The sequence below is a fragment of the Oryctolagus cuniculus genome, chromosome 6 (genome assembly GCF_964237555.1).
Source record: "Oryctolagus cuniculus chromosome 6, mOryCun1.1, whole genome shotgun sequence".
In the NCBI taxonomy this organism is placed as follows: domain Eukaryota; kingdom Metazoa; phylum Chordata; class Mammalia; order Lagomorpha; family Leporidae; genus Oryctolagus; species Oryctolagus cuniculus.
The window spans coordinates 112,255,146-112,278,867 of NC_091437.1; the positions used below are offsets into that span (position 1 = coordinate 112,255,146).

The 23,722-nt window shown below is 38.2% G+C and overlaps 1 protein-coding gene across 6 annotated transcripts in view; it reads left to right on the plus strand.

The window, feature by feature from the left end:
* The window catches only part of CNBD1 (cyclic nucleotide binding domain containing 1), a 504,234-nt gene that overhangs the window by 44,009 nt on the left and 436,503 nt on the right, over positions 1 to 23,722 (plus strand). For 5 of the 6 annotated variants that reach the window (XM_070075280.1, XM_070075282.1, XM_070075283.1 and 2 more), the window contains one exon: positions 4,171 to 4,284. In XM_070075280.1, the coding sequence (XP_069931381.1) occupies positions 4,171 to 4,284 (114 nt within the window). The remainder of the gene's footprint in view (positions 1 to 4,170; positions 4,285 to 23,722) is intronic. The other variant, XM_070075284.1, reaches the window with a different exon arrangement.

A 23,722-nucleotide genomic window follows, 5' to 3' on the forward strand; every position in this document is an offset into this window, starting at 1 on the left:
AAGGAAAAGAAGATAAATTGGGTGGAGATAAAGTTGAAAAAAGTGTCTTTCAGCCATCATCCTAAACACAGACATCAGGAGTAGCAAAGGCAAAGCTGAACAGGCATAGAGGGAGCTCTTCCAGGAGTGCATTGAGGAAGAGCGTGAAGTGGCGAAGGGAGAGATGGAACATCAACAGGATTGTGATGGGTGAGGGTTTTGGCAGTAGCTGGAGGGTGGGTAATCTTCAGAATGGTAGGGCTTGTGAGGAACAGGAGAATGTTTGGAGGAGATGAAATGGATCTGTGGACTCACAGGTTGTGGGGGCAGAGGAGCCTGGGCACTTTCAGTTGTCCACTGTCAGTGTCAGAGTTCCTCAGCTGGCAGCTTACGGGCAGTCTATTGGGCTATATTCTAGCCGCAGGACATGCCTGCTGAGGACAGTCCATTTTCCAGTGGCTCTTCTGACCACAGGTAGGACTGGGCTTAGAAGGGGGCCTGGGGTTAGGGCAGGCCTTGGCCCAGTGATCAATATACAGTATACAGATTCTAGGAGGGTACATAGCTTTTTGTGCTGATTATAGATGGCTGTGGCAAGCATCTTATATTTTAATCCAGTAATTTTGTCCTTTTGTAATTTATATCCTCTCTATTGTTAGACAGGAAAAGCTGTGTTTAAAAGTTCTTTCTGGATAATTTGGGGACCCTTCTCTAGCCTCTGTAACTTCTTTCTGTTATCCGGAGCTGATTGGGAAATAACGTGTAAATGGAGGCAGTAAATAAAGTGTAAATGTTGGGGTAGAGACTGAAAACAGCAAAGGATCTTCCATCAGCCAGGAGGAAGATCTGTCCATCTCGAGTTTCAGGATTCATGATGGTTGCAATTCAGCATAGCCTCTGAAAAGTGAGAAAGAAATAGGGCTGGGTTTTTGGAAGGTTCCTGAGTAGTTTCTCTCAGCTTCTCATAATTGATGGCCTTAGGGATATCTTTGTCCATTCCTGCCATGAATCAGTAATCATATGGTTTCTAGCCTTTAAGTCAGCATCTCTATGTTGGTAAGTCCAAGGCCAGGGTCTCTTCTTGGGGGACTGCAAAAGCTGCAACCAGACTATTGGCTGCATGATGTCATTGAAGTTTATTAGCATGAGCCTTGGCAGAATATCAAATGAGTTCTTTTTCATCCAGGGTTAAGGTAGAAGTTGGGATGATATAAATACTACTCCAGGGAAGCTTAAAGGATTGGGTAAGTTGGAGGAATTCTTTTGGGTAAAAGGCAAGATTTTCCAAGAAGGAGACCACATGATGTCAATTTGAGATAGTTCAGACACAGAAGAGGGAACATGGGCTCTACCTGTGCTCTCCATCCCTCTCCATTTCAGTCCACAAAGAAGGAGAAGGGAAGCATGAGCCCCGTGAACAGAGGAGAAGGTAAGGTAGGAGAAGGTGTTTCTGCTGGAGCAGAGGAAGCACTGAAGGGAGTGCCAAGATTTTCATGTAAGCTGGCAGGGCAGGGAGGAGACTCATCAGGTAGATTGAAGGGGTTGACTTAGCTGGGATGCTGGGAAAAGAAGAGAGTTGTTCAGACTGTAGCTTTGAGTTGAGAAGAGAAATCTGATAAGCAGAGGAGTCTTGGCAAAGGGAAAGGCGAGAGCAGAGAGAGAAACGTTGAGCATAAGAGACCTCTGACAACTTGTTTTGGTGAATGAAGTTGCGCATTTCCCATGGGAGAATTTGGAAGTCATAGGTACCATTTTCAGGCCATCAGTGGTCATTATCCCACTTGTATTGGAGCCAAATTGAATTATAATAGGAAATAAAGTTTTGAGTTCAATATCATGTTTCATTCCCAGGCAAGAGAGATTGCTTAGAAGGCAATTTAGTGGAGAGGTGGAAGGAATTGGGGAAGCCTGAGAGTCCATCCTTGGCAAGCCTTAGTCCTTAGGGATCCAGGTTCTGCATCAGGACATCCCAGAGTCAAGGACAGGGAACAGAAAAGTCTTCTGGAAAGACAAGACAAACAGGTGAGGGTAGGGCATCCCCTAGTCCCAGCCCATAAGCCAGTCCCACATGGACTCTCTGAAAGCAGAATGGAGACCTTCCAGGCACCACAGAAGGATCCCAAAGACGGGAAAGGCTTATCAGAGGGCACTGGTGACTAGAAAATCAAATGTCTACTGTTGGATGTAGAGACTGAAAACAGAAAAGGATCTTCCATCAGCCAGATTTGCCAAAGGATAGGAGAGAGGGTGAAGGAGGTAGAGCAGGGACTGGGAGTCAGAGTTCTCAGGGCCCAGACATTAGCCTGGGAAGAGCCGCCACTGTCCTTAGCTTCCTGGGTTGCAAGAGACTCATCAGGTTAGAGAAAATTGTTAGAATTAGAAAAATGGGTATGGGCAGTGCTGAATGTTGCAGTTGGGTTAGGAGGCATTGGGGTCTGTCAGGTGGAAGTGGGGCAAACATATGGTTGGACTAGGTGGGGCTGGGTGTTCGTCAAGCTGGAGGTGGGGCAAATTTATTGGCACTTCTCACTCCCCTCTTGCTAGGCCCCTGGGGTGAGGCTGTGAATACACTTGTGGCTTAATGCATTTTGTGTTTTGCCCTCTCCCATTCCCGGGCATCTCCACTTACTAGTTATGTGAATGAGTATGTTTTTCAGCTTCAGTTTCAGTGTAGAATAAGCAATACAGTATACCAACGTTGTTAACTTGTACAAGTATGCAATGAGAGAAAAAAACAATGTAAAGATCTTAGAGCAATGTTTACAATATATCAAGTACCTAATAAAAACCAGGTAGATATGTACAACATCATTTGAGAGACTATGTCCCAAACAGGAAAAAAAATCTTTGGAAAGTTTCCAAAGAAATCAGTGATTAGATTTCAATAAGAGTGGATGCTTGGTCAAAGTAATGTATATGGTGTGATAAAAGGCATGAGAATGCCTAATGTCATATTGAATAATATCCACATTAAATATAATTCTTAAAATATGAAATATTTGTCTTGTATGAAGCATCAATATAGTGTCTTAGGAAGTTTAGGCAAGAGGAAGAAAAGCTGTTATAAATATTTCAGAATGTGTTACTATTTACATAGAAAATGAAATAAGAAAAACCTTCTCTTGAGGATTTTTATATTTATTGCCATAAGGCAGATATTGACTGAGATGTTTGTCGGTGTTCACAATGAAGTATGACCATTTTTGATAATTATTGAAAAGAGCTGTCAAAGCGAATGGCCTAGCATTTTAAAAAATTGATCAACTTTGCATGGCAGTTAATCAAAGATTGAATGAGGCAGATTTTCCAGAAAAAAAGGAGCCGCCTGATAGTTAATGACAATTTGCTACATTTCCATAGACCTTGTTTATTGGTATAGTGAGTCAAAACCTGACTGCATGGAGGAATCATCATGGGTAGGATATTTCAAGAAAGAAACAAATCCAGACCCTTCTCAACAAGTTCATTATTCATCAAGAAAAAAAGATAGAAATGAATTTAAATCATCTAATGATTGAGTTTGGTTAATGCTGATACCTTCATCTAATACATCTTTATTCCAAACCTAAAATAATAGTGCATGAGATTTTCATAAATTATTGTAAAATTCCAATATATGCTTTCTAGAAATGTATATGTATGCTATATGAGAATCATTTCAAAAAGATTTTAACTATAAGGTATATTATGTAACAGCCCTTAATCAATTACAGAAATGAATTTTAAAAGATTTTATTCATTTATTTGAAAGTCAGAGTTATGCAGAGATAGCAGAGAGAAAGAGATCTTCAATTGGCTGATTCATTCCCCATAGGGCTGCAATGGCCATGGGCAGGCCAGGCAGAAGCCAGGAGCCAGAAGCCTCCTCCACGTCTCCCATGTGGGTGGCATGGGCCCAAACACTTGGGATATCTTCTGCTACTTTTTCCAGGCCATTAGCATGGAGGTTGATCAGAAGTGGAGCAGCTGGAACACAAACTAGGGCCCATATGGGATGCCAGTTTCCTGGGCATTGGCTTTACCCCTTATGTCACAGTGCTGGCCCGGAAATGAAATGTTTTAAGAAGCTTCAGCATAAAAATTTTGGTGTAGAATCAATTTTTATATATTGAGATAAAATCTTCCCTTTGGAAGCTTAATTATCCTATGATACTTACCATTTCATTTCTCTCTCTCTCTCTTTTTTTTAAGTCAGAGCTTTCTCAATATTGGATCAGCTCACAACACATTTATGAAGCAATATCCTAAAATATTCCTGCACAAGAAACCCACACTGCCTAAGACTTTCAAGCAGGAAAAACAAAGGTAATGATATCTTCTGAGAACAAGGTTGATGTGTGTGTGTGTGTGTGTGCGCGCACACACACAAACATGCTTGGCACAAGTGGAATCCAAAACCTGGAAATAAATGTTGCATTACTGGTACTGCATGCTAGAGAATCACCAAACAAATATATATTATTGGTAGGTAAGAATGAATTCCTTTTCTTATTGAGCAAAGATATCTGCACGTTGTTGGGATCCTATTCATTTAAACCTTTTATCAAGGAATTACCCTTCACTAATGAATAGAAAGGAATTAGAGTATTATATAGGGTATCATGAAAAACTTCTCCGTGGAAATGGTTGGAGTATTTGTGGTTAGAGACTACTTGGAGGTAAGGAATGCATTAAAGAATAATGACACTCACAGAGCAACTGAGGGACATTTGATAAGTCCATTGGGTGTTGCTTCTAGGTGGATATGTATTTAAATGTGTTTCATGTATTTCTGAGGATAAGAATGTGCTGTTTTAGTGTGTTGCAGAATGTGTGGCTGTCTTCCCTGTGAAGGGTGAGGATGGCCCCTTTGGAGCAGTAATATTCTTATATCAGCACAGCAACACCTAGAAAAGATACTCATCCTCCTTGGACAGAATTTTCCCAATTGTTCCCTTTATCAGACAGTGGATATTCAAATCTTCCACTGCATTCTACTCCAGTAGAATTGATCTAACCCACCCTTGGCCACCCCACTGCCCTATATAACTTCTACTGACATATCCATAAAATTGTGTTTCTGCATTTACTTACTCATACTTGTTTTTCTGACATTTAGCAGCAGGCCTGATGCATAGTTGGGGTTAATAATTGTGAGTTGCCTATGGGCAAACTATTTGCTGGCTCTATCAGGGAGTTGATCATTAATGCATTTCAATTTATTTATATCAACAATACAAAGATAAAAATTACAAGCAAAATTACTGTAACAAATATGTTCCTGGGAGTTGGAGGGTATTAGCATGGGAAACATCAATCTATTTTATGATCCTAAGCTTTTCTTTTCTTTGTAGCCATAGGGCAGTATTATGTAGAACATATCATACTAGTTACCTGGGAAAAATCTCTGGAAGATAGAATCACTCTGCCCTTTGAAGACTAATTCTGTTAAATTAATAAAAATTCTCATGAAAAAAAGATATTCAAGTATAATATTTTGTAAGACCTTATATACCATCTAGATCAAAATATGTCTCTAGACAGTAGGGCTGCCTGGGATGATCACACAAGGCTTATACTGTGATTTATAAAACCAACATCAATATGTAGGAATATCTAACAAAATGTTTTATACTATTTGATTCCAAGCATACACAGTTTTCTAATGTCTTAAATTCGTATGAGACATGTAAACTTCACCCTGTCTCTAATAAGGGAACAGAAGTATTTTGTTTTTGTTTTTAACTTTTGTTTAGTAAATATAAATTACCAAAGTACAGCTTATGGATTACAATGGCTTTTCCCCCCTCATAACTTCCCTCCCGCCCGTAACCCTCCAAACTCCCGCTGCCTCTCCCATTCCATTCACATCAAGATTCATTTTCAATTATCTTTATATACAGAAGATCAATTTAATATATATTAAGTAAAGATTTCATCAGTTAGCACCCACACAGAACATAAAGTGTAAAATACTGTTTGAGTACTAATTATAGCATTAATTCACATTGAACAACACATTAAGGACAGAGATCCTACATGAGGAGTAAGTGCACAGTGACTCCTGTTGTTGACTTAGCAAATTGACACTCTTGTTTATGGCGTCAGTAATCTCCCTAGGCTCTTGTCATGAGTTTCCAAGGCTATGGAAGCCTTTTGAGTTCGCTGACTTTGATCTTAGTTAGACAAGGTCACAGTCGAAGTGGTGGTTCACTCCTCCCTTCAGAGAAGGGTACCTCCTTCTTTGATGGCCCGTTCTTTCTACTGGGATCTCACTCACAGAGATCTTTCATTTAATTCCTTTGTTGTTGTTGTTGTTGTTGCCCGAGTGTCTTGGCTTTCCATGAATGAAATACTCTCATGGGCTCTTCAGCCAGATCTGAATGCCTTAACGGCTGATTCTGAGGTCAGAGTGCTGTTTAGGACATCTGCCATTCTATGAGTCTGCTGTGTATCCCACTTCCTGTGTTGGATAGTTTTCTTCTTTTCACTTCTATCAGTTAGTATTAGCAGATTAGCAGACACTATTCTTGTTTATGTGATCCCTTTGACTCCTAGACCTATCAGTATGATCAACTGTGAAATGAAATTGATTAATTTGACTAGTGAGATGGCATTGGTACATGCCACCTTGATGGGATTGAATTGGAATCCCCTGGCACATTTCTAACTCTACCATTTGGGGCAAGTCAGCTAGAGCATGTCCCATATTGTGCACCTCCTCCCTCGGCAACAGAAGTTTTATGAATAGCTGAAAAGTCCTTCTTGCCTTCATATTTCCTCTTTATGCTACCACATTGATGTATTTTTTCAGTTGAAACATTATTTTTTTGAAGATTTATTTATTTATTTATTTGAAAGTCTGAGTTACACAGAGAGAGGAGAGGCAGAGAGAGAGAGGTCTTCCATCTGATGGTTCACTCTCCAATTGGCCACAACAGCCAGAGCTGAGCTGATCTGAAGCCAGGAGCCAGGAGATTCTTCCGGGTCTCCTACATGGGTGCAGGAGCCCAAGGACTGCTTTCCCAGGCCATAGCAGAGAGCTGGATCAGAAGTGGAGCAGCCAGAACATGAACTGTCATCCACTAGGGATGCCTGCACTACAGTGCTGGCCCCTGTTGAAACATTATTTTGAGAGGAATACAGAAAGTACACCAATGTCTTTTAATACTGTTGGTAATGGAATACCATTTTCATAGTTTTAAGAAATTAAGATGAGACCCAAAGCTTTATTAATCGCAAAATTGTAGTTTAAATGATTTCCAAATATACAAGATTAGGAAATACACGATATCAATTAAGAATTTTTTTTTAAATGTCAGAGAAGCCAGTTAGCTTAAGCAGGGGAAATTTTAAGGATTGCATTTCCGAAATGGTTGGGAGCAGAGCTAGCTTCGCTCTTAAATGATTACTGCAGGACTCAATCACCTTCCATTTGTGTGTTTTATATTGCTGGGTTGATTTCATCTTTATGGTTTGTATGGTAAGTCTATAGCCATTTACCTTAAAGTTCAGCAAGTAGAGAGGTGGTCTCTTGAAACAACCTTGACAGAAGACTCATTGAACTCTCATTAAATTATATCACATCCCTGGATTGTTTCTGTGTCTGGTATAAAGGTTTCAATTGCATGACCACATACTGTTAGGAAATATTGTTGGCACTACATGAAAGCATTTGGGATAAGAATAAGAGAGGAAATGGAATATCAGAAAAAATTTAGGCTACTGTTAGCAGAAAAATGGTGAATATGTCTATCAATTTTGATTAAAAATTTCTTGAAGACACACTAGTCAGTAGAGGTTGAAAATATTAAAAGGAATGACAAATTAATACTCTGAGAAGAGGCAATGAGCTTTGAAGTCAAATATACAATGAGAAAGATTGCTCACATTTTTGTAGAGCAATGGAACATATTAATATCAGAATTAGAAGGGAAAAAGAAATTTTTTAAAAACTTAAACAGTATCAATAACCACCCCCACAAATAATTCCCTAAATAATTATTTGGTAATAGGACATCAGTATTGCTTTACTTTTTTGTATATAAGTGGCCAGGAAATAAAGGCAAAAATAGTCAAATGAGATTACATCAAACTAAGAACATTTGCATAACCAGCGAAGTAAGCAAGAGAGTGAAGATATAACCCATAGATTAGGAAAAAATATTTGCAAGTCATACATCTGATATTAGGAATTAGTATATGTATATGGAACCAAACAATTCAGTAGCAAGAAAACATCATGATTAAAAAATGGGCAAAGATTTGAATAAGTATTTCTCAAAAGAAAATATAAAATGGTCAATAGGTACATGAAAAATGCTTAAAATCACTAGCAATCAGAGAAATGCAAATGGGATCACAGTGATATATCACCTTGGGGCTGTTAGAATAGCATTTATCAAAAACAATGAAAGATATAGATGTTGGCTAATATGTGCAGAAGGGCAAACCCTTCATATTAGTGGGAATGTAAGTTGGCAAAGCATTATGGATACTCAATAAATTAAAAATAAAATTACTACCAATGGCAAAGGAAGACCTTTCTCTCTGTCTCTCTCTCTCACTGTCCACTCTGCCTGTCAAAAAAAAAATAAAAAAAAAATAAAATTACTATGTTATCCAGCTATCCCACAACTGGGTATAATCCAAAGGAAATGAGATCTGAATGGCGAAGAAATATCTACAGTCATGTTCTTGACGTTAGTATTCACAATAGGCAAGATCTAGACTAAAAATAACTATCCATGATAGGAAAATGTGGTCTTTACAATAATATTCATGGGGCTGATATTAGTGCACAGCAAGTTAAGCAACAGCTTGTGACACTAGCATCCCATATCAGAGTGCCAGTTTGAATTATGGATGCTCCATTTCTGATCCAGCTTCCTACTAATGCAACTGAAAAAGCAGCTCATGACAGCCTAAGTACTTGGGTCCCTGTTACCCATGTGGGAGACTGGGTTGGAGTTCTGGTTCTTGGCAGCAGCCTGGCCAAGACCTTGTTGATGTGGCCATTTGTGTAGAGAACCTGCGAATGGTAGATTTGCTGTGTTACTTTAAAAAGAACACTAAATTGTGACCAAGAAGACTTGATTTGAGTGTTTGTTTTTGTTTTGTCCAATAGTGGCAACATGACTTTAGGGAACTCTCTTAACATTGCTTGTACTCAGTTTTTATTCAGAAAAAAATTACAATATTAATGACTTTTAAAATAATTTTTATTTATGTAAGGTGAACAAATTCCATGTAGTTCATATACAGATACTGGAGCATGGCGATACTTCCCTCCATCCTGTCCACACTCAACACCCTCCCTCCTCATTCCTTTCTTAGTCTCTCTTTTAATTTTTATAAAGACATACTTTCAGTTTATTTTATAGTCATAAGCTTAACCTTTCACTGAGTAAAGAATTCAACAATTAGTAAAAAAAAGAATAAAAAACACTCAGAGGTATGCATTAAAACAGTTTTCAATTGTACTAGCTTTTATTATTGCCACAGATGATAAATGACAACATCATGGCTTTTTTCGGTTCTTTTTGCATTAAATTTTTATTTGACATGTAAATATTGTACATATCTTTGGGGTACCATGTGATATTTCAATACGAATATAAACTGTGTAATGCTCAAATCAGGGTTAACATGTCTATCTCCTCAAACATATATCATTTCCTGTGGAAAACAACTAATATTCTTCTTGTAGTTTTTCTTTTTATAAAAATATCTGCTTGTACAGTATATTTTCACTCTTCATAGTTGCCATATAATGCAATGAAACAAGAGAACTTACTTCTCCTATCTAATGTAGTACCTATTGACTAATTTTTCCCTATCCCTCTCTTCTTATTACTTAGCCCAATTTCAGGTAATCACTGGTCTGTAAATTTATACCAATATGAGAATGAACTATTTTAGACTTCACATGTGCCAGATATGCAGATTTATTTTTCTGTGGCTGGCTTAATTCATTTAACATAATGTCTCCTAAATCTCAATATTTTCACAAATGGTAGGATTTCATCTTTTTCATGACTGAATACTATTCCAGTGTATACACTTAAATATACCATATTTTATTTATCCATTTATCAGTTGAGTGGTACAAGTTGATTCAATTTCTTGGCTAGTGTGAGTAGTGGCAATGATATTTTATGTATATTATACTATCAAGAAATTCTGCTTCTTTCAAATATATTAAATATTAATAGCAACAAAATATGCAAATCACATTATATAAAATATTATTATGTTTAAAGGGGATACAAAATGAATTGATTTCTGAATTCCAATGGCAGATGAAGTTAGTGATATTAGGGTTATCATTCTAAAATTCTTTATGATGATTATGTGCAGTAATTAATTCATCTATTACCAATAAATATCATGATATTTTTGACATGAAAATCTTATTGCCAAAGCCATAGTATTTTGAACAACTTTAATTCAATAAAGAAAATGAGCATCCTCTCAGAGTTATATCTACATTTAGAAGATGTGATTATTCTAAATGGAATGACTTGAACCAAATGCTTCTTAATTCTATACTAATTAATTTTAATTAACTTAATTTTGTTTTTAAGTATTCTATACTAATTTTAGACACTTTTGCTAAAAATAGCATTTTACTAGCTTTATCAATAATTTGATTTTATTTTTAATGACATTGAAGAGCCTTGCAAATATTGTGAAACCAGATGATTTGTTGCAGACTATATCTGTGAATTTGATAGATGATATTTTAGAAATTTGATTGTAATTTTCTACATTTTTAAAATTCTAAGATCAACCCTTTAGGTGATTTCTACCTAGAATAAACAAACTGCAGCTCAATCTCTGTATTTAAACAATTACTTAAAGTAAAACTCTCTAAATTTTGATCATGTCCAGTAGTCTGATGAGAAATAATTTTAAGATCGGTGAACCTGGCTTAGGATAGGAAGTTTTAGTGCCTGTGATTTAAGTGTGTAGGGGAAAATTCTATCAAGAAATTTTATAATTTTGTATAAAATTGGACATTATAACCACATGCCTACATTCAGCTTTCTATTATTAATTAATCCAATGAATATTCACAAAGTATTATGTAGCGGGCACTATGTTAGTTTAGGGTGAGTAGAACACAACTATAGATCCTCTAGAATTTATTTTTTAAAAAATTTTAATATTTTTAATAGATTCAATGTGATTTGTAGATAGAATACTGAGAACATGATATTCCTTTCTTTCCTTCCTCCCTGCCTCCCCCTCTCATTCCACCCTCTTTCCTTCTCTCTTTCTCTCTTGTTTTTTAAGTTTTGAGATAGTATATTTTAAAATTACATTACAGTAAAAAGGCTTAATACTTCACTTAATAAGAAGTTTAACAAGTAATAAGCAAGAAGACCCTAGTTTACTGGGGATGTGGAAAACAGCTATAAACAGTAACTGAATGGAAAAATGACTGTTTTATCCATACACAGTAAATTTTAAAGTAATCACAGATCATTAAAACTATAGTGGTATAACATTCTTAATTATTGGTTTGACAAAGTTACAAGATGGTGTTTTACAAAACTATGTTGGCAACAATTCTGATACACAGAGACATTTCTTTTTTCTTTCTTTTTTGCATCTATGTTCATTAAGGGTATAAGTCTGTAGTTTTCTTATTGTGTCATGTCTTTGGTTTGGGTATCAAAGTAGTGATGGCCTCATAAAAAGAATTTGGCAGAGTGCCATCCTGTTCAATATTTTGGAATAGTTTGAAGAGTATTGGAGTTACTTCCTCTTTGTTGTCTAGCATTCAGTCTTAAAGCCACGAGGTCCCAGGCTTTTTCTTCTTGAAAGACTTGATTATTACTCCACTCTCATTGCTTGTTATGCGTCTGTTCAGGTTGTCTATGTCTTCTTGATTTAATCTTGGTAGGTTATATGAATCCAGGAATTTATCCATTTCTTTGAGGTTTTCCAGTTTATCGTCATGTAATTCTTCATAGCAGTTTCTTATGATCCTTTGTATTTTAGTGGTATTGGTTGTCATGTCTCCTTTTTCATCTCTAATTTTATTTGTTTGAGTTTTCTCTCTTTTTTCTTTGTTATTCTGGCTAGAGGTTTATCTATTTTGTTTATCTTCTTAAAAATCAACTTTTTGTTTTGGTGATCATTTGCATTTTTTTAACTTCAATTTCATTTATTTCTGCTCTGATCCTTATTATTTCCAGCCTCCTGCTAATTTTGAGTTTGGTTTTTTGTTCTTGTTTCTCAATTCTTCAAATGCATCATTGTATTTTTAATTAGAGACATTTATCCTTTTTTAATCTTTGCACTTAATGCTATAAACTTTACTCTTAATACTGCTTTTTTTGTACACCACGGGTTTCAATATGTTGTGTTCTCATTTTCATTTATTTAAAGAAAAGTTTTGATTTCCTTTTTAATTTCTTTAGTGACTTGTTGATCATTTAGTAGCATGTTGTTTAATTTCTAACTATTTATGGGTGTTTTATTGTTATTCTTGCTGTTGGTTTCTAGCTTTATTCCTTTATGGTCTGAGAAGATACATGGTTTGATTTCAATCGTTTTAAATTTGCTAAAACTTGAATTGTGACCTAATATGTGGTCTATCATAGAAAATGTTCCACGTGCTGTTGAGAAGAACATGTATTCTGTAGCTGTTGGGTGAAATGTCTGTAGGTCCTTTTTCTAGATAGTATGTTTCAACTCTGATGTTTCTTTATTGATTTTCTGTCTGGGTGATCTGTGCATCAATGAGAGTGGGGTGTTGAAGTCTCCCACCATTATTGTATTGGAGTCTATCTCTCTCTTTAGGTCCGAAAATATTTTCTGTATATTTCTGTGTGGCCTTGAGTTGGATGCATATATATTTATGATTGCTATGTCTTCTTGCTGAATTGAACCTTTTATCAAAATATAATGTCCTCCTTTATCTCATTTTACATTTTTTGATTTAAAGTCTGTTTTACTTGGTATCAGGATAGCTATGCTTGCTTGCTTTTGTTTTGCATTTGCCTGATATAACCTTTTCCAACCCTTCACTTTCAGTCTGTTTGTATCGTTGTGAAGGGAGTTTCTTGTATGCAGTATATAGTGGAGTTATGGTTTTTTATCCATTCAGCCAACCTAAGTCTTTTGATTGGTGAATTTAATCTAATTGCATTCAAAGTTAGTATTGATAGATAGAACTATTACCTGTCATTTTGTTGATTGGATAAGGGTTCCATCTGCTGTTATTGAATCTGGTGGTGTCATTTGCTTTCATGATGTTTATTTCTAACACAGGACTCCCTTCAGAATTTCTTGTAAGGCTGATCTAGTGGTGGTGAATCCTTTCAGTTTTTGCTTATTTGGAAAATTCTTTATTTCTCCTTCACTTTTAAAAGAAAGCTTCACTCGATATAATATTCTTGGTTGGAAGTGTTTTTTAAGACCTTGAATATATCATCCCATTCTCTTTTGGCCTGTGGGGATCCCATTAATAAGTTTGATGTTAATCTAATGATTTTCCTGTATATGTATCTTGATGCTTTTCTTTTACTGTCTTTAGGATTCTCTCATTGTCTTTAACTTTTGACAATTTGACAATATATCTTGGACCAGACTTTTTTGATTCAGTCTACTTGGGATTTTAAATTTCTTGTGTCTGGACGTCCATGTCTTTTTCAAGACCTGGAAAATTTTCAATTGGTATTTCATTTAACAGGTTCTCAATGCCTATAATATGAATGTTTGGTCACTTAATGTTATCCCATTTTTCATGTAGACTTTTTTGTCTGATTGGGTTATTTCAAAATTCTTGTCCTTGAAGTCAGAAATTCTTTCTTTCGCTTGGTCTATTCTGTTGACAGGCAGAGTGGACAGTGAGAGAGAGAGACAGAGAGAAAGGTCTTCCTTTTGCTGTTGGTTCACCCTCCAATGGCCGCCGCAGCCAGTGCGCTGCAGCCAGCACACCGCGCTGATCCGATGGCAGGAGCCAGGTACTTCTCCTGGTCTCCCATGGGGTGCAGGGCCCAAGCACTTGGGCCATCCTCCACTGCACTCCTGGGCCAGAGCAGAGAGCTGGCCTGGAAGAGGGGCACCAGGACAGAACCGGTGCCCCAACCGGGACTAGAACCCGGTGTGCCGGCGCTGCAAGGCGGACGGAGGATTAGCCTAGTGAGCCGCAGCACCGGCCATGGTTTTTCTTAATGAGTTCAATCTCTTTAGTAATATTTTCATGCATGTCATTCATTGATTTCCTCATTGGTTTAATCTGGCTACCTGCATTTTCTTGCACCTCACTGGGTTTCCTTACAATAATTATTTTGAATTCTGTATCTGTCATGTCATAGATTTCCTGGAGGATTATTGTGTTTTTTTTTGGAGGTGTCATGCTACCTTGCTTCTTTCATATAATCTATGTCCATACGTTGATATCTGCCCATCTGGTGTATTTGTTTCTTCTTCTTTATGAAGTAGATTTTATTGGAAAAAAGTTTATGATTTAACTGGAATTCAGGATATCACTTGGCTTGTTGCTTTGGCTTTGGTTCTAGGGGAGCCCAGGAGTGCAGTCTCTGAGTGATTTCTTTTGTCTTAATCAATGCCAGCTGTGTCTATAAGTGACACAGTGGCCTAGTCTGTGTAGTTTGTAGGAATAGAAGTGTGTCTTTGAGATGAATAAGGGTTTCCTTGGGTGTGCATCTTTGGTCCACAGAGAGTTTGGTCTCAGTCTCCCTGGTGAATGTGATAGCCAGGACCTTGTTCTTGGTGCTGAGAGGGGCAAGGGTGGCTGCCCTTTGTCTTTCTGGCAAACATGAGTGATGCCAGGGCTGGTGACATCAATTGCTGTGGCTCTAGGACTATATTATATGGATGGACTCTTCCTCAGGTCCTTCTAGGAGAGTCCAAGTAGTGCTGTAGCTTATAATACCAACAGCCCTATTCCTAGGACTAGGTGATGTGAAGTGGACCATGTTCCAGTCCTACATGATGACTGCAAGGTATATAGCCTTTACCTGAAAGGCTTGAGTCCATAACTGTGGAATGCATGCTGTTCTCTATGTCCACCAGATATGTTCCAGTGGTACTGAGAAATTTAGAATGAATTTGTTATAGTCCTGGTGTTGTAGGATATAGTGGGGTCATTACCCAGGTCTCCCAGGATAAGAGCAAATTTTTCTATGGGCTGCTTCTGATGTTAGCTCCCAGATAATAAGGTGAATCCCTCTTGCCCACTTAGAACATGTGAGGATAGCTCTGTGGCTAATGTCCAAAACCTTCTGCAGTTGTAGTATGCAGGGGATCTGTCCTTTGCCACACATAATGCCCTGACTCTGACTATGATGCTGCTAGGAGAACAGAGGCACGCTGGACTACTTTTGCTGCCAAGTATGGTGCTCTGTGGGGGTTGGGGAGGGAAGGGAAGCAAGACAATTTTCCTGTTCCAAGTCCAGCTGTTGCTCAGACCAGGTCAGCTCTCTAGGCTGAAGTAAAAGTCAGTGGGTGACTGTATGATTCTCTTTCAGCTAAAAATGTGAGCCGTGGGGTGCACAGCAATTTTTCCCTACCTTGACATGATAAGATGGTGGCTTACAGCCTGCAATGGTGTCTCTGTCTTCTCTCCTCCTTTAGAATTTATATCTGACAAAGGAGACTTGTCTTAAGCAATACTCATGCTGATAATTATTTAAGTACAATTTATGTATGTGATAATTCATCTGTTAGTTCGCACACTGGATCATTTGTTAGTCTGGAATTTGGCTATAGTAGAAACCCAATTAAAAGGAGCATAAAGGATCCCAAAGGTTTGTCTATTTTCTAACCCAACCAACAAGAGAAAGGATAAAGCTCTGTTTAGGGAAGATGGGATACAAAATCTGGAATATGTATAGAACTCTTTACTTCTCATTCCTGCTTATATTTGTAGATCATCCCTCTTCACTCTCAGTGCTTGTAGACTTTTTCTATATTACAGGTGATGTATACACTAGGAGCCTTGGACTTAAGTTGGAGAGAAAAAATAATTTTATCTTTTCAATAGGAATAGCTCTGGAAAAGGATTTATATTGGCCTAGTGTGGGCCATTTGTTAATGGATCTAAACAGTGGCAGAGAACCTGACTAAAGAAAAGGAGTAGGAGAGAATCTTACACAAAGAAAATAGTCTCCATAAATAATGTCTGCCTTCTTGGGGGTAAAAAAAATTAACATACAAAGTAACAACAATAATTTTAGAAATAACTGTATTATTTTCTTCAACAAATTTAATATCCAATCTTTTAAATAAGGAAAGGCATAGCTTTTTTAACTAATGTATGATTAATCACTGTATTTTAAGAGTGGAAAAGAAGTTTTCTTAATGATAATAAATATGGAAACAAAGAATCCACATAATTGTGGAAATCCGTGTTAAATATTGAGTTGGAAATTCAGATATTTACAAGGAATCCTGCATAGCTGTTAAGTCTCAATTGTCTTTTATAAAAATGTTACTAGATTTTGACCATTTCACTTCCAGAAAAGATTAGTCAGCATAAAATGCAAATGGTTTTTAAAAATTCAGATTGATGTTAAGAGCATTTTTGTCTCAGATTTAGAGGCAAATGTTTTTCTGTAATTGGTAGACATTAAGTAAGATGCTTGCAAATGAGGGGAATGTTTTTCAAGTGTATGGACCAAAAACAATGTGACAGAAGCTAAGAGAGAACCATCAGTATATCTGAAGGATTAGCTATGATATTTCTTTTAACATATTCATGTTTACTGAATTAATAAAATGCAAACTGGCTAATGTTAAAGAAAATGTTAGAATTAAAATAATACATATTAAATAGATTTCTTTTTGTGAAGAGTTGAAATAAGCCAAAGTGAAAAAATTTGGATTGTATGCATACTTGTAAGTCACATTCATCATAAACTCAACATTATTTTTCTTAAGGTGTATGTGCATATAATAAGGGAAAAAAGTGAAGAATAATTGGCTAATGTGAATTCAATGCTTAATAGAGTAGGAAAAAATAAAATGCCACAATAGGACATGTCTAATACAGAAATAAATTTAATGATAATACCATATACTGTTAACTACCCAGAGACGGTATACCAGACTTCTTTTTGGAAATTCTGCTCAGTATTAGAATCCAGCCAATGATTGAAGTGAATTAGATTGGGCATTTGTGCTGAGACTTATAGTGTTTGCTTTGTCATTCACTATGATTTTAGATAATTCAATCTATCTAACTAAAATGAAATGTTTGAGTATATGGCATTCAAGAATTTTTGGCTCTGTTAGCCTAAATTTGTATTTTCCAGCTGATATTATACATACTCTAGGATATTTAAATAAGATAATATTTACACTATCTTTTCTTTTTTTTTTCTTTTCTTTTTTTTTTTTTTTTGACAGGCAGAATTAGACAGTGAGAGAGACAGACAGAGAGAAAGGTCTTCCTTTTCCGTTGGTTCACACCCCAAATAGCTGCCACGGCCGGCGCTGCTGCCTGTGCGCTGTGCCAATCTGAAGCCAGGAGCCAGGTGTTTCCTCCTGGTCTCCCATGTGGGTGCAGGGCCCAAGCACTTGGGCCATCCTCCACTGCCTTCCCAGGCCACAGCAGAGAGCTGGACTGGAAGAGGAGCAACCAGGACAGAATCTGGTGCCCCAACCAGGACTAGAACCCGGGGTGCCAGTGCCGCAGGCGGAGGATTAGTCTAGTGAGTCGCGGTGCCAGCCTATACTATCTTTTTATATGTCTTCCCCTAACAGTATGACTCTTTCTCTCCCTGTACTCATCAGCCATCTTGGTTTCAGAGGAAAGGGCAGGGCATGTATTACTTTGAGAAAGAGAAAGATCAAAATCAGGGGCATATGGGAAAAAGAGATCTAGAGATAAGACAAAGTAACATAAGCTCAGAGAGTGGTGATCGTCATCCACTTTCATTCCTAGTATCAAGCTCTCACTGAGGGGATAAGTATGTGCAGACATTCAGATAGGTGCAGAGGAAGCTGAAGCTTCTAGGACTATTCACTCAGACTACCTATTAAAATCACCCTGAGAGTTCTCTTTTAAAATACTCACGATAGATCTCTATCCATTCTTCACTATGTAAATTGATGTCCCTAAGGTGAAGCCAGGATCTCAGTGATTTAAAAAATGTTCCTGGTTGATCCTTGAGAATTAATGCCATAGTATAAGGCTTACCTTGGGCACAATGAAACATTCGACATATAGTGTAGATAATAGTACAGAATTGGTAGAGAGAAATGTCTAGAAATATACCTGGAGCGAATGCTTTTGGTTTCCCTCAGCCTGTGTTCAGCATGCAGAAGATGCAGAAGTTTCCATGAACACAGATGAGGAGAGAATAAAACGCTGCTAGGACTGTTGGGCTATAGAACCCCAGGGAGGGAAGAACAGGCTGCTGAGGCAGGCTTCTGAAGACCCAAAGGGAAGACAGTAACAGTGACTGTAGTAGCAGGCAGATGGATACCAATCTAGGGGCTCGCGTAGAGCTGCCAGCCACGGTGCAACAGGAGTGTGATGATCATCTGTCAACTCACAGATGAAGGCAGCTCTATCCTCTGGCCATAGTCAGACAAACAGCCCATCCTCCCCCAACACACACACAAACCAAGGCCTAAAAGGCATGGCATAGGCAGAAAATCATCAGAACTCACTTTCATTTACTTGACAAAACAAAGTTACTCTAATTAAATGGCTTCAAACTGATGAGACTAAGATATCAAAAATGGTATTGGGGGAAGGAGATCTGTGAACATTTGAAGAAGTTTTAGATTATTGTTAGAGGAAAATATTTTTATGATAAATATTCAATCTCATTTATTTATGTATGTATTACAATATTAAAAGTATACCCATATGAAATCAGAGTAAAATGCCTTTTGACAGTGAGAAGTTGCACCAGTTTTTTTCTCTATAAACATGCTGTCAAAAATTCTCTCTGGATAGATGGTGCTTGTGGCACAGCTGGCATGGACATGGTCATGACATTGCTTTTTAAAGAGAAAAACAATTGGAGATTTAATCAGGACCTTTTAAAAGGGAAATTTCATAGATCAATGATAGTGAAAAATAAGCAAACCTCTTCAGACCCGCACTGGCTATAAGAGACAGAACAAAATAAATAAATACTCATACAAATACATAGAGTTTTGATATGTATTGTAATCCAAAAAGATATACTGTGGGAGATGATAGAACAGAATTTCCTTCATGATGTTAAAAAAAATCTTCAGACAATTAAAGTTTATTTGTACAAAGAAGGATTCATCTATCAGGTAGCACTAAAGAGAAGAGGTTCAGACGTCACCACCCAGTGCTATGAACCTGTGAGCTTTGGTAGCCTGCACTACGCAGCAAAGTAGGAAAACTGCCTAATTGGATTCAGCAAGGCAGCTGCCTCACTGGGGCATGATCCAATCAGTTGACTGCCTGTCATTAGCTGAAACCCACCCATTTTTTTACAAAAAGACATGTTCTTAAATTAGGTTTCTATTTCTTTACATGTTAGGCTATGGTTTCTTAGGAACTCAAAGTACTGAGAGAGTCTCAAGCCAATGGCCTCTTGCTTATTTAACAATGGGATTTATTTTTCAAAATGTAATGATCAAGTATTTATACAGGTACCATTACATGGCAGTCAATGGCAGAAAGTTGGCTGATCTGCCCAAGTGACTTCCAATGCGCTCCTAATTAGTGTTTTTCAAACTTTAATATCTAGACAAATTCCCTTGGGGGGGTATTACAATCCAGAGGGTTTTGGGTGGGGCTTGAGATTCTGTATTTTTCACATGTTCTCAGCTGAGGTTCTTGCTGAAGCTCCATGTATCACAATCTGAGAAACGAGCAGAGAGATTACTACTTCATGCCTTTCTTTTTCTCCCCAAGCCTGGAAAAAATATCACTAAACCAACTTTTTTTTTTTGGTGGGAACACTTTCTACTGGAAAAATTTAGCCTATGTTTGTAAGTATTAACTCATTAATTTTTGGTCTTCAAATAATCAAACTACAAAATTATGTATGGTCTTTGGTCATAATATCATTTTGTTACATTTAGTAGCATTGGTATATTATGCTTAATATGCACAACATGACGGTTTGGGATTACTTGGCATATTTTTACTTAAGGCTTTTTTTTAAAGATTTATTTATTTATTTGAAAAGCAGAGTTACAGAGAGGCAGAGGCAGAGAGAGAGAGACAGAGAGGTCTTCCATTTGCTGGTTCACTTTCCAAATGGCTGCAATGGCTGGAGTTAAACCAATCTGAAACCAGCAGCCAGGAGCCAGGAGCTTCCTCCAGGTCTCCATGTAGGTACAGGGGCTCAAGGATTTGGGCCATCTTCCACTGCTTTCCCAGGCCATAGCAGAAAGTTGGATTGGAAGTAGAACAGCTGGGGCTCAAACCAGCACTCATATGGGATGCCAGCATTGCAGGCGGCGGCTTTACCTGCTATGCCACAGTGCCAGCACTTTATCAAGACATTTTAATAAAGTTCAAGCAGTATCTCTTAAATAGTTCCATTTTAGTTAAGTATAGGAACCGATAGGGAAATGAGAGGTAGAGGTAGGCTATTCTATCTAGGAGTTCCTATGTTTATAAATTACCCGGGTGATGGTAAATTTTCATAAAATAGTATTCTCTTGGTTTGTATTATGTCATGCACAACTGAATAATTTGGACAAGAGCAAAAGGAATTCAGAAGTGTGTATCTGGTGTGTTTCCCCTTCTACCACTCCAGGACTCCTCACGGAGTATTCTCTAACATGCCAGAGGCAGGCTGACCAGAAGTCTGCTGGGGATATTTCACAGTGGCTCAGAAATCTGTATGCTCAGTCGACCAAATTACCAGTCACTCCAAAAGCTGTCAAAATATGTTTTGTTCAGAAGATTGATGCATAAGTTTAGACTTTAGATTCTAAAGAGGCCGGGACTTTCCCGATTGCTAAAATTGAAGTTCTGCATTTTACTTCTATATATAAACACAAATAACATATCACTTTGGGTTAAAGTATTGACAGACATCTCTAATATATATTATTTTTCCAAATATATTTAAATTTTTAAATACATTGAGAGGCAAAGAGAGAGAGGAAGGGAAAGAGAGAGAAAGAGAGAGAGAGAGAGAGAAACTCTAATCCATAGATTCATTTCTTGAGTGCCTGCTGGGTAGAGGCTAGGAATCAGAAACTCAGCTCACAACTCCCACTTAGGTGGTGGGAACCAAACTAGTTGAGCCATCACCACTGCCTCCTTGGGTCTGCATTTTCAGGAAGACTGGAGTCAGGAGCCAGAGCTGGGTGTCAAATCCAGACACTCTGATGTGGGACATGAGCATCTTAACTGTTGTTTTAATTGCTAGGCCAAATGCCTACTCTAGAATACATTTTAAGACAATCATTCCGTATGGTGCATGTACAGACTTGATGGATGGTAAATTCTTCCTTAAAGTATGAGTGCAGAGAATATTTAAAAACAAAGATGAATATTTGGAAATGAAACAATTGAAAACCTAGAGTAACTCATTCTGATAGATTGACTTTTTTTTTTTTTTTGACAGGCTGAGTGGACAGTGAGAGAGGGAGACAGAAAGAAAGGTCTTCCTTTGCCGTTGGTTCACCCTCCAATGGCCGCCACGGCTGGCATGCTGTGGCTGGCGCACCGCGCTGATCTGATGGCAGGAGCCAAGTACTTCTCCTGGTCTCCCATGGGGTGCAGGGCCCAAGCACTTGGGCCATCCTCCACTGCACTCCCTGGCCACAGCAGAGAGCTGGCCTGGAAGAAGGGCAACCGGGACAGAATCCCGTGCCCCGACCGGGACTAGAACCCGGTGTGCTGGCACCGCAAGGCGGAGGATTAGCCTAGTGAGCTGCGGCGCCGGCCCCGATAGATTGACTTTTTAGAAAAATCTCACTACAAAATTGCTTGTGTGGTTTCCTTGTAAGGTCATAGATTCAATTTCCTTCACTAACATCATAGAAATTACCCATGTGATAATGTTAAATCTAATCAGTGCTTACTTTGTGGTAACTTAGACCTGGCCTTAGAATAATTAATAAATGTTGGAGCCATAGTCTACTTAAACCATTTAACATTAAAATGAATCATGAACAATTATAGAGGCAGGCATTTGGTCTAACAGTTAAGATGGCTGTAACATCATTGTGCCCCAGCTCTGGATGCCCACTCCAACTTCCTACCAATGCAGACTGGGAGGCAATGTGTGAGGGCTTAAGTAGTTTGATCCCTACCACCCAAGTGGGAAACCTGGGTTGAGATCCAGGTCCCTGCCTTGGGCAGAATCCAGCAGCAGGAACTTTGAGAGTGAACCTGTAGCTAGGAGCATTCTCTCTCTCTGATTCTCAAAGAAGTATAAAATCAAGTTTTACCTGAAGTCTAAGTGTAGAATGAGATGCTCCTTCTATTTTTTTTTTAATTTAAAATTTAGAACTATAGTAAGTCTGCTTCACTGATGGTTTCTAAAATGATGTAAATATCACATTATCTGGAAAAGAACCATGCAATAACGCCTTCTCATATATTTAATGATCAAAGCAATATATACTGAATTCAAACTGAGTACTAAGTGCAAGTCAGAAAGGACCCCTTACACCTGGAGCTTACTGGTGCTGTTGAGGAAACGGTGGAAACACAGTGTTATGGGTGTCAAACGGGACTGCAGTGTTGGGGAAGGTTGCACTGAGAGTGCTTAGGTCAGGGCAGGTGGTGAACTGGAAGATCAGGAAAAGCTTACACAAGGAAAAGTTGTTTAAGTTGAAGCAAAAGAGTCATCCAAGAGAAGGGGAAAATTATGGGGGAGAAAAAAGGAAGGTTCTTAACATTGTTAATTACCCAAATGCAGGGAAAACTATCACTGCTAATACGCAAATTACTCAGTTTGGTAGTTATCAGCAGAAACTTGTTGGAAAGAAGTTGTTGAAAACCTCTAGAAGAGGCCGGCGCCGCGGCTCAATAGGCTAATCCTCCGCCTAGCGGCGCCGGCACACCGGGTTCTAGTCCCGGTCGGGGCACCGGATTCTGTCCCGGTTGCCCCTCTTCCAGGCCAGCTCTCTGCTGTGGCCAGGGAGTGCAGTAGAGGATGGCCCAGATGCTTGGGCCCTGCACCCCATGGGAGACCAGGAAAAGCACCTGGCTCCTGGCTCCTGCCATCGGATCAGCGCGGTGCGCTGGCCGCGGCGGCCATTGGAGGGTGAACCAACGGCAAAGGAAGACCTTTCTCTCTGTCTCTCTCTCACTGTCCACTCTGCCTGTCAAAAAAAAAAAAAAAAAAAAAAAAAACCTCTAGAAGAATCTTCCATGGGTAGCAAGATGGTGGGAATGGTGTCTGGGTGTGGAAAGGAGGCAAAAAAAAAAAAAAAAAAAAATGAAGTAAGAAAGTAAGGGAAGTAAGGAGGGAGGAAAAAGGATGAAAGTGGAAACCAAGAAGGAAGGAAAGAGAGAGAGAGAAACAAAGGAAGGGAGGTAGGGAAACATAGAAAGATAAGGCAAGGGGTAAATGAAGGACTGTTATGTCAGCTCACGTATGTAATACTGGACCTTTTGGAGAATCGTATGAGTGGATGAAGAAGGAGGTTCATAGAAATTTAGTGAAATGCTTCAGCTATGTTCTGATCTTCTCCTATGAAGCCCAAGTGAAATTATTTACTGTGACATAAAAATGAAACCTAGATAGCCTTAGCCATTATTGTTGTGCTATGATGGACAACTTATAGGAATTGTCTATATGAATTGGATTTCCTTGCA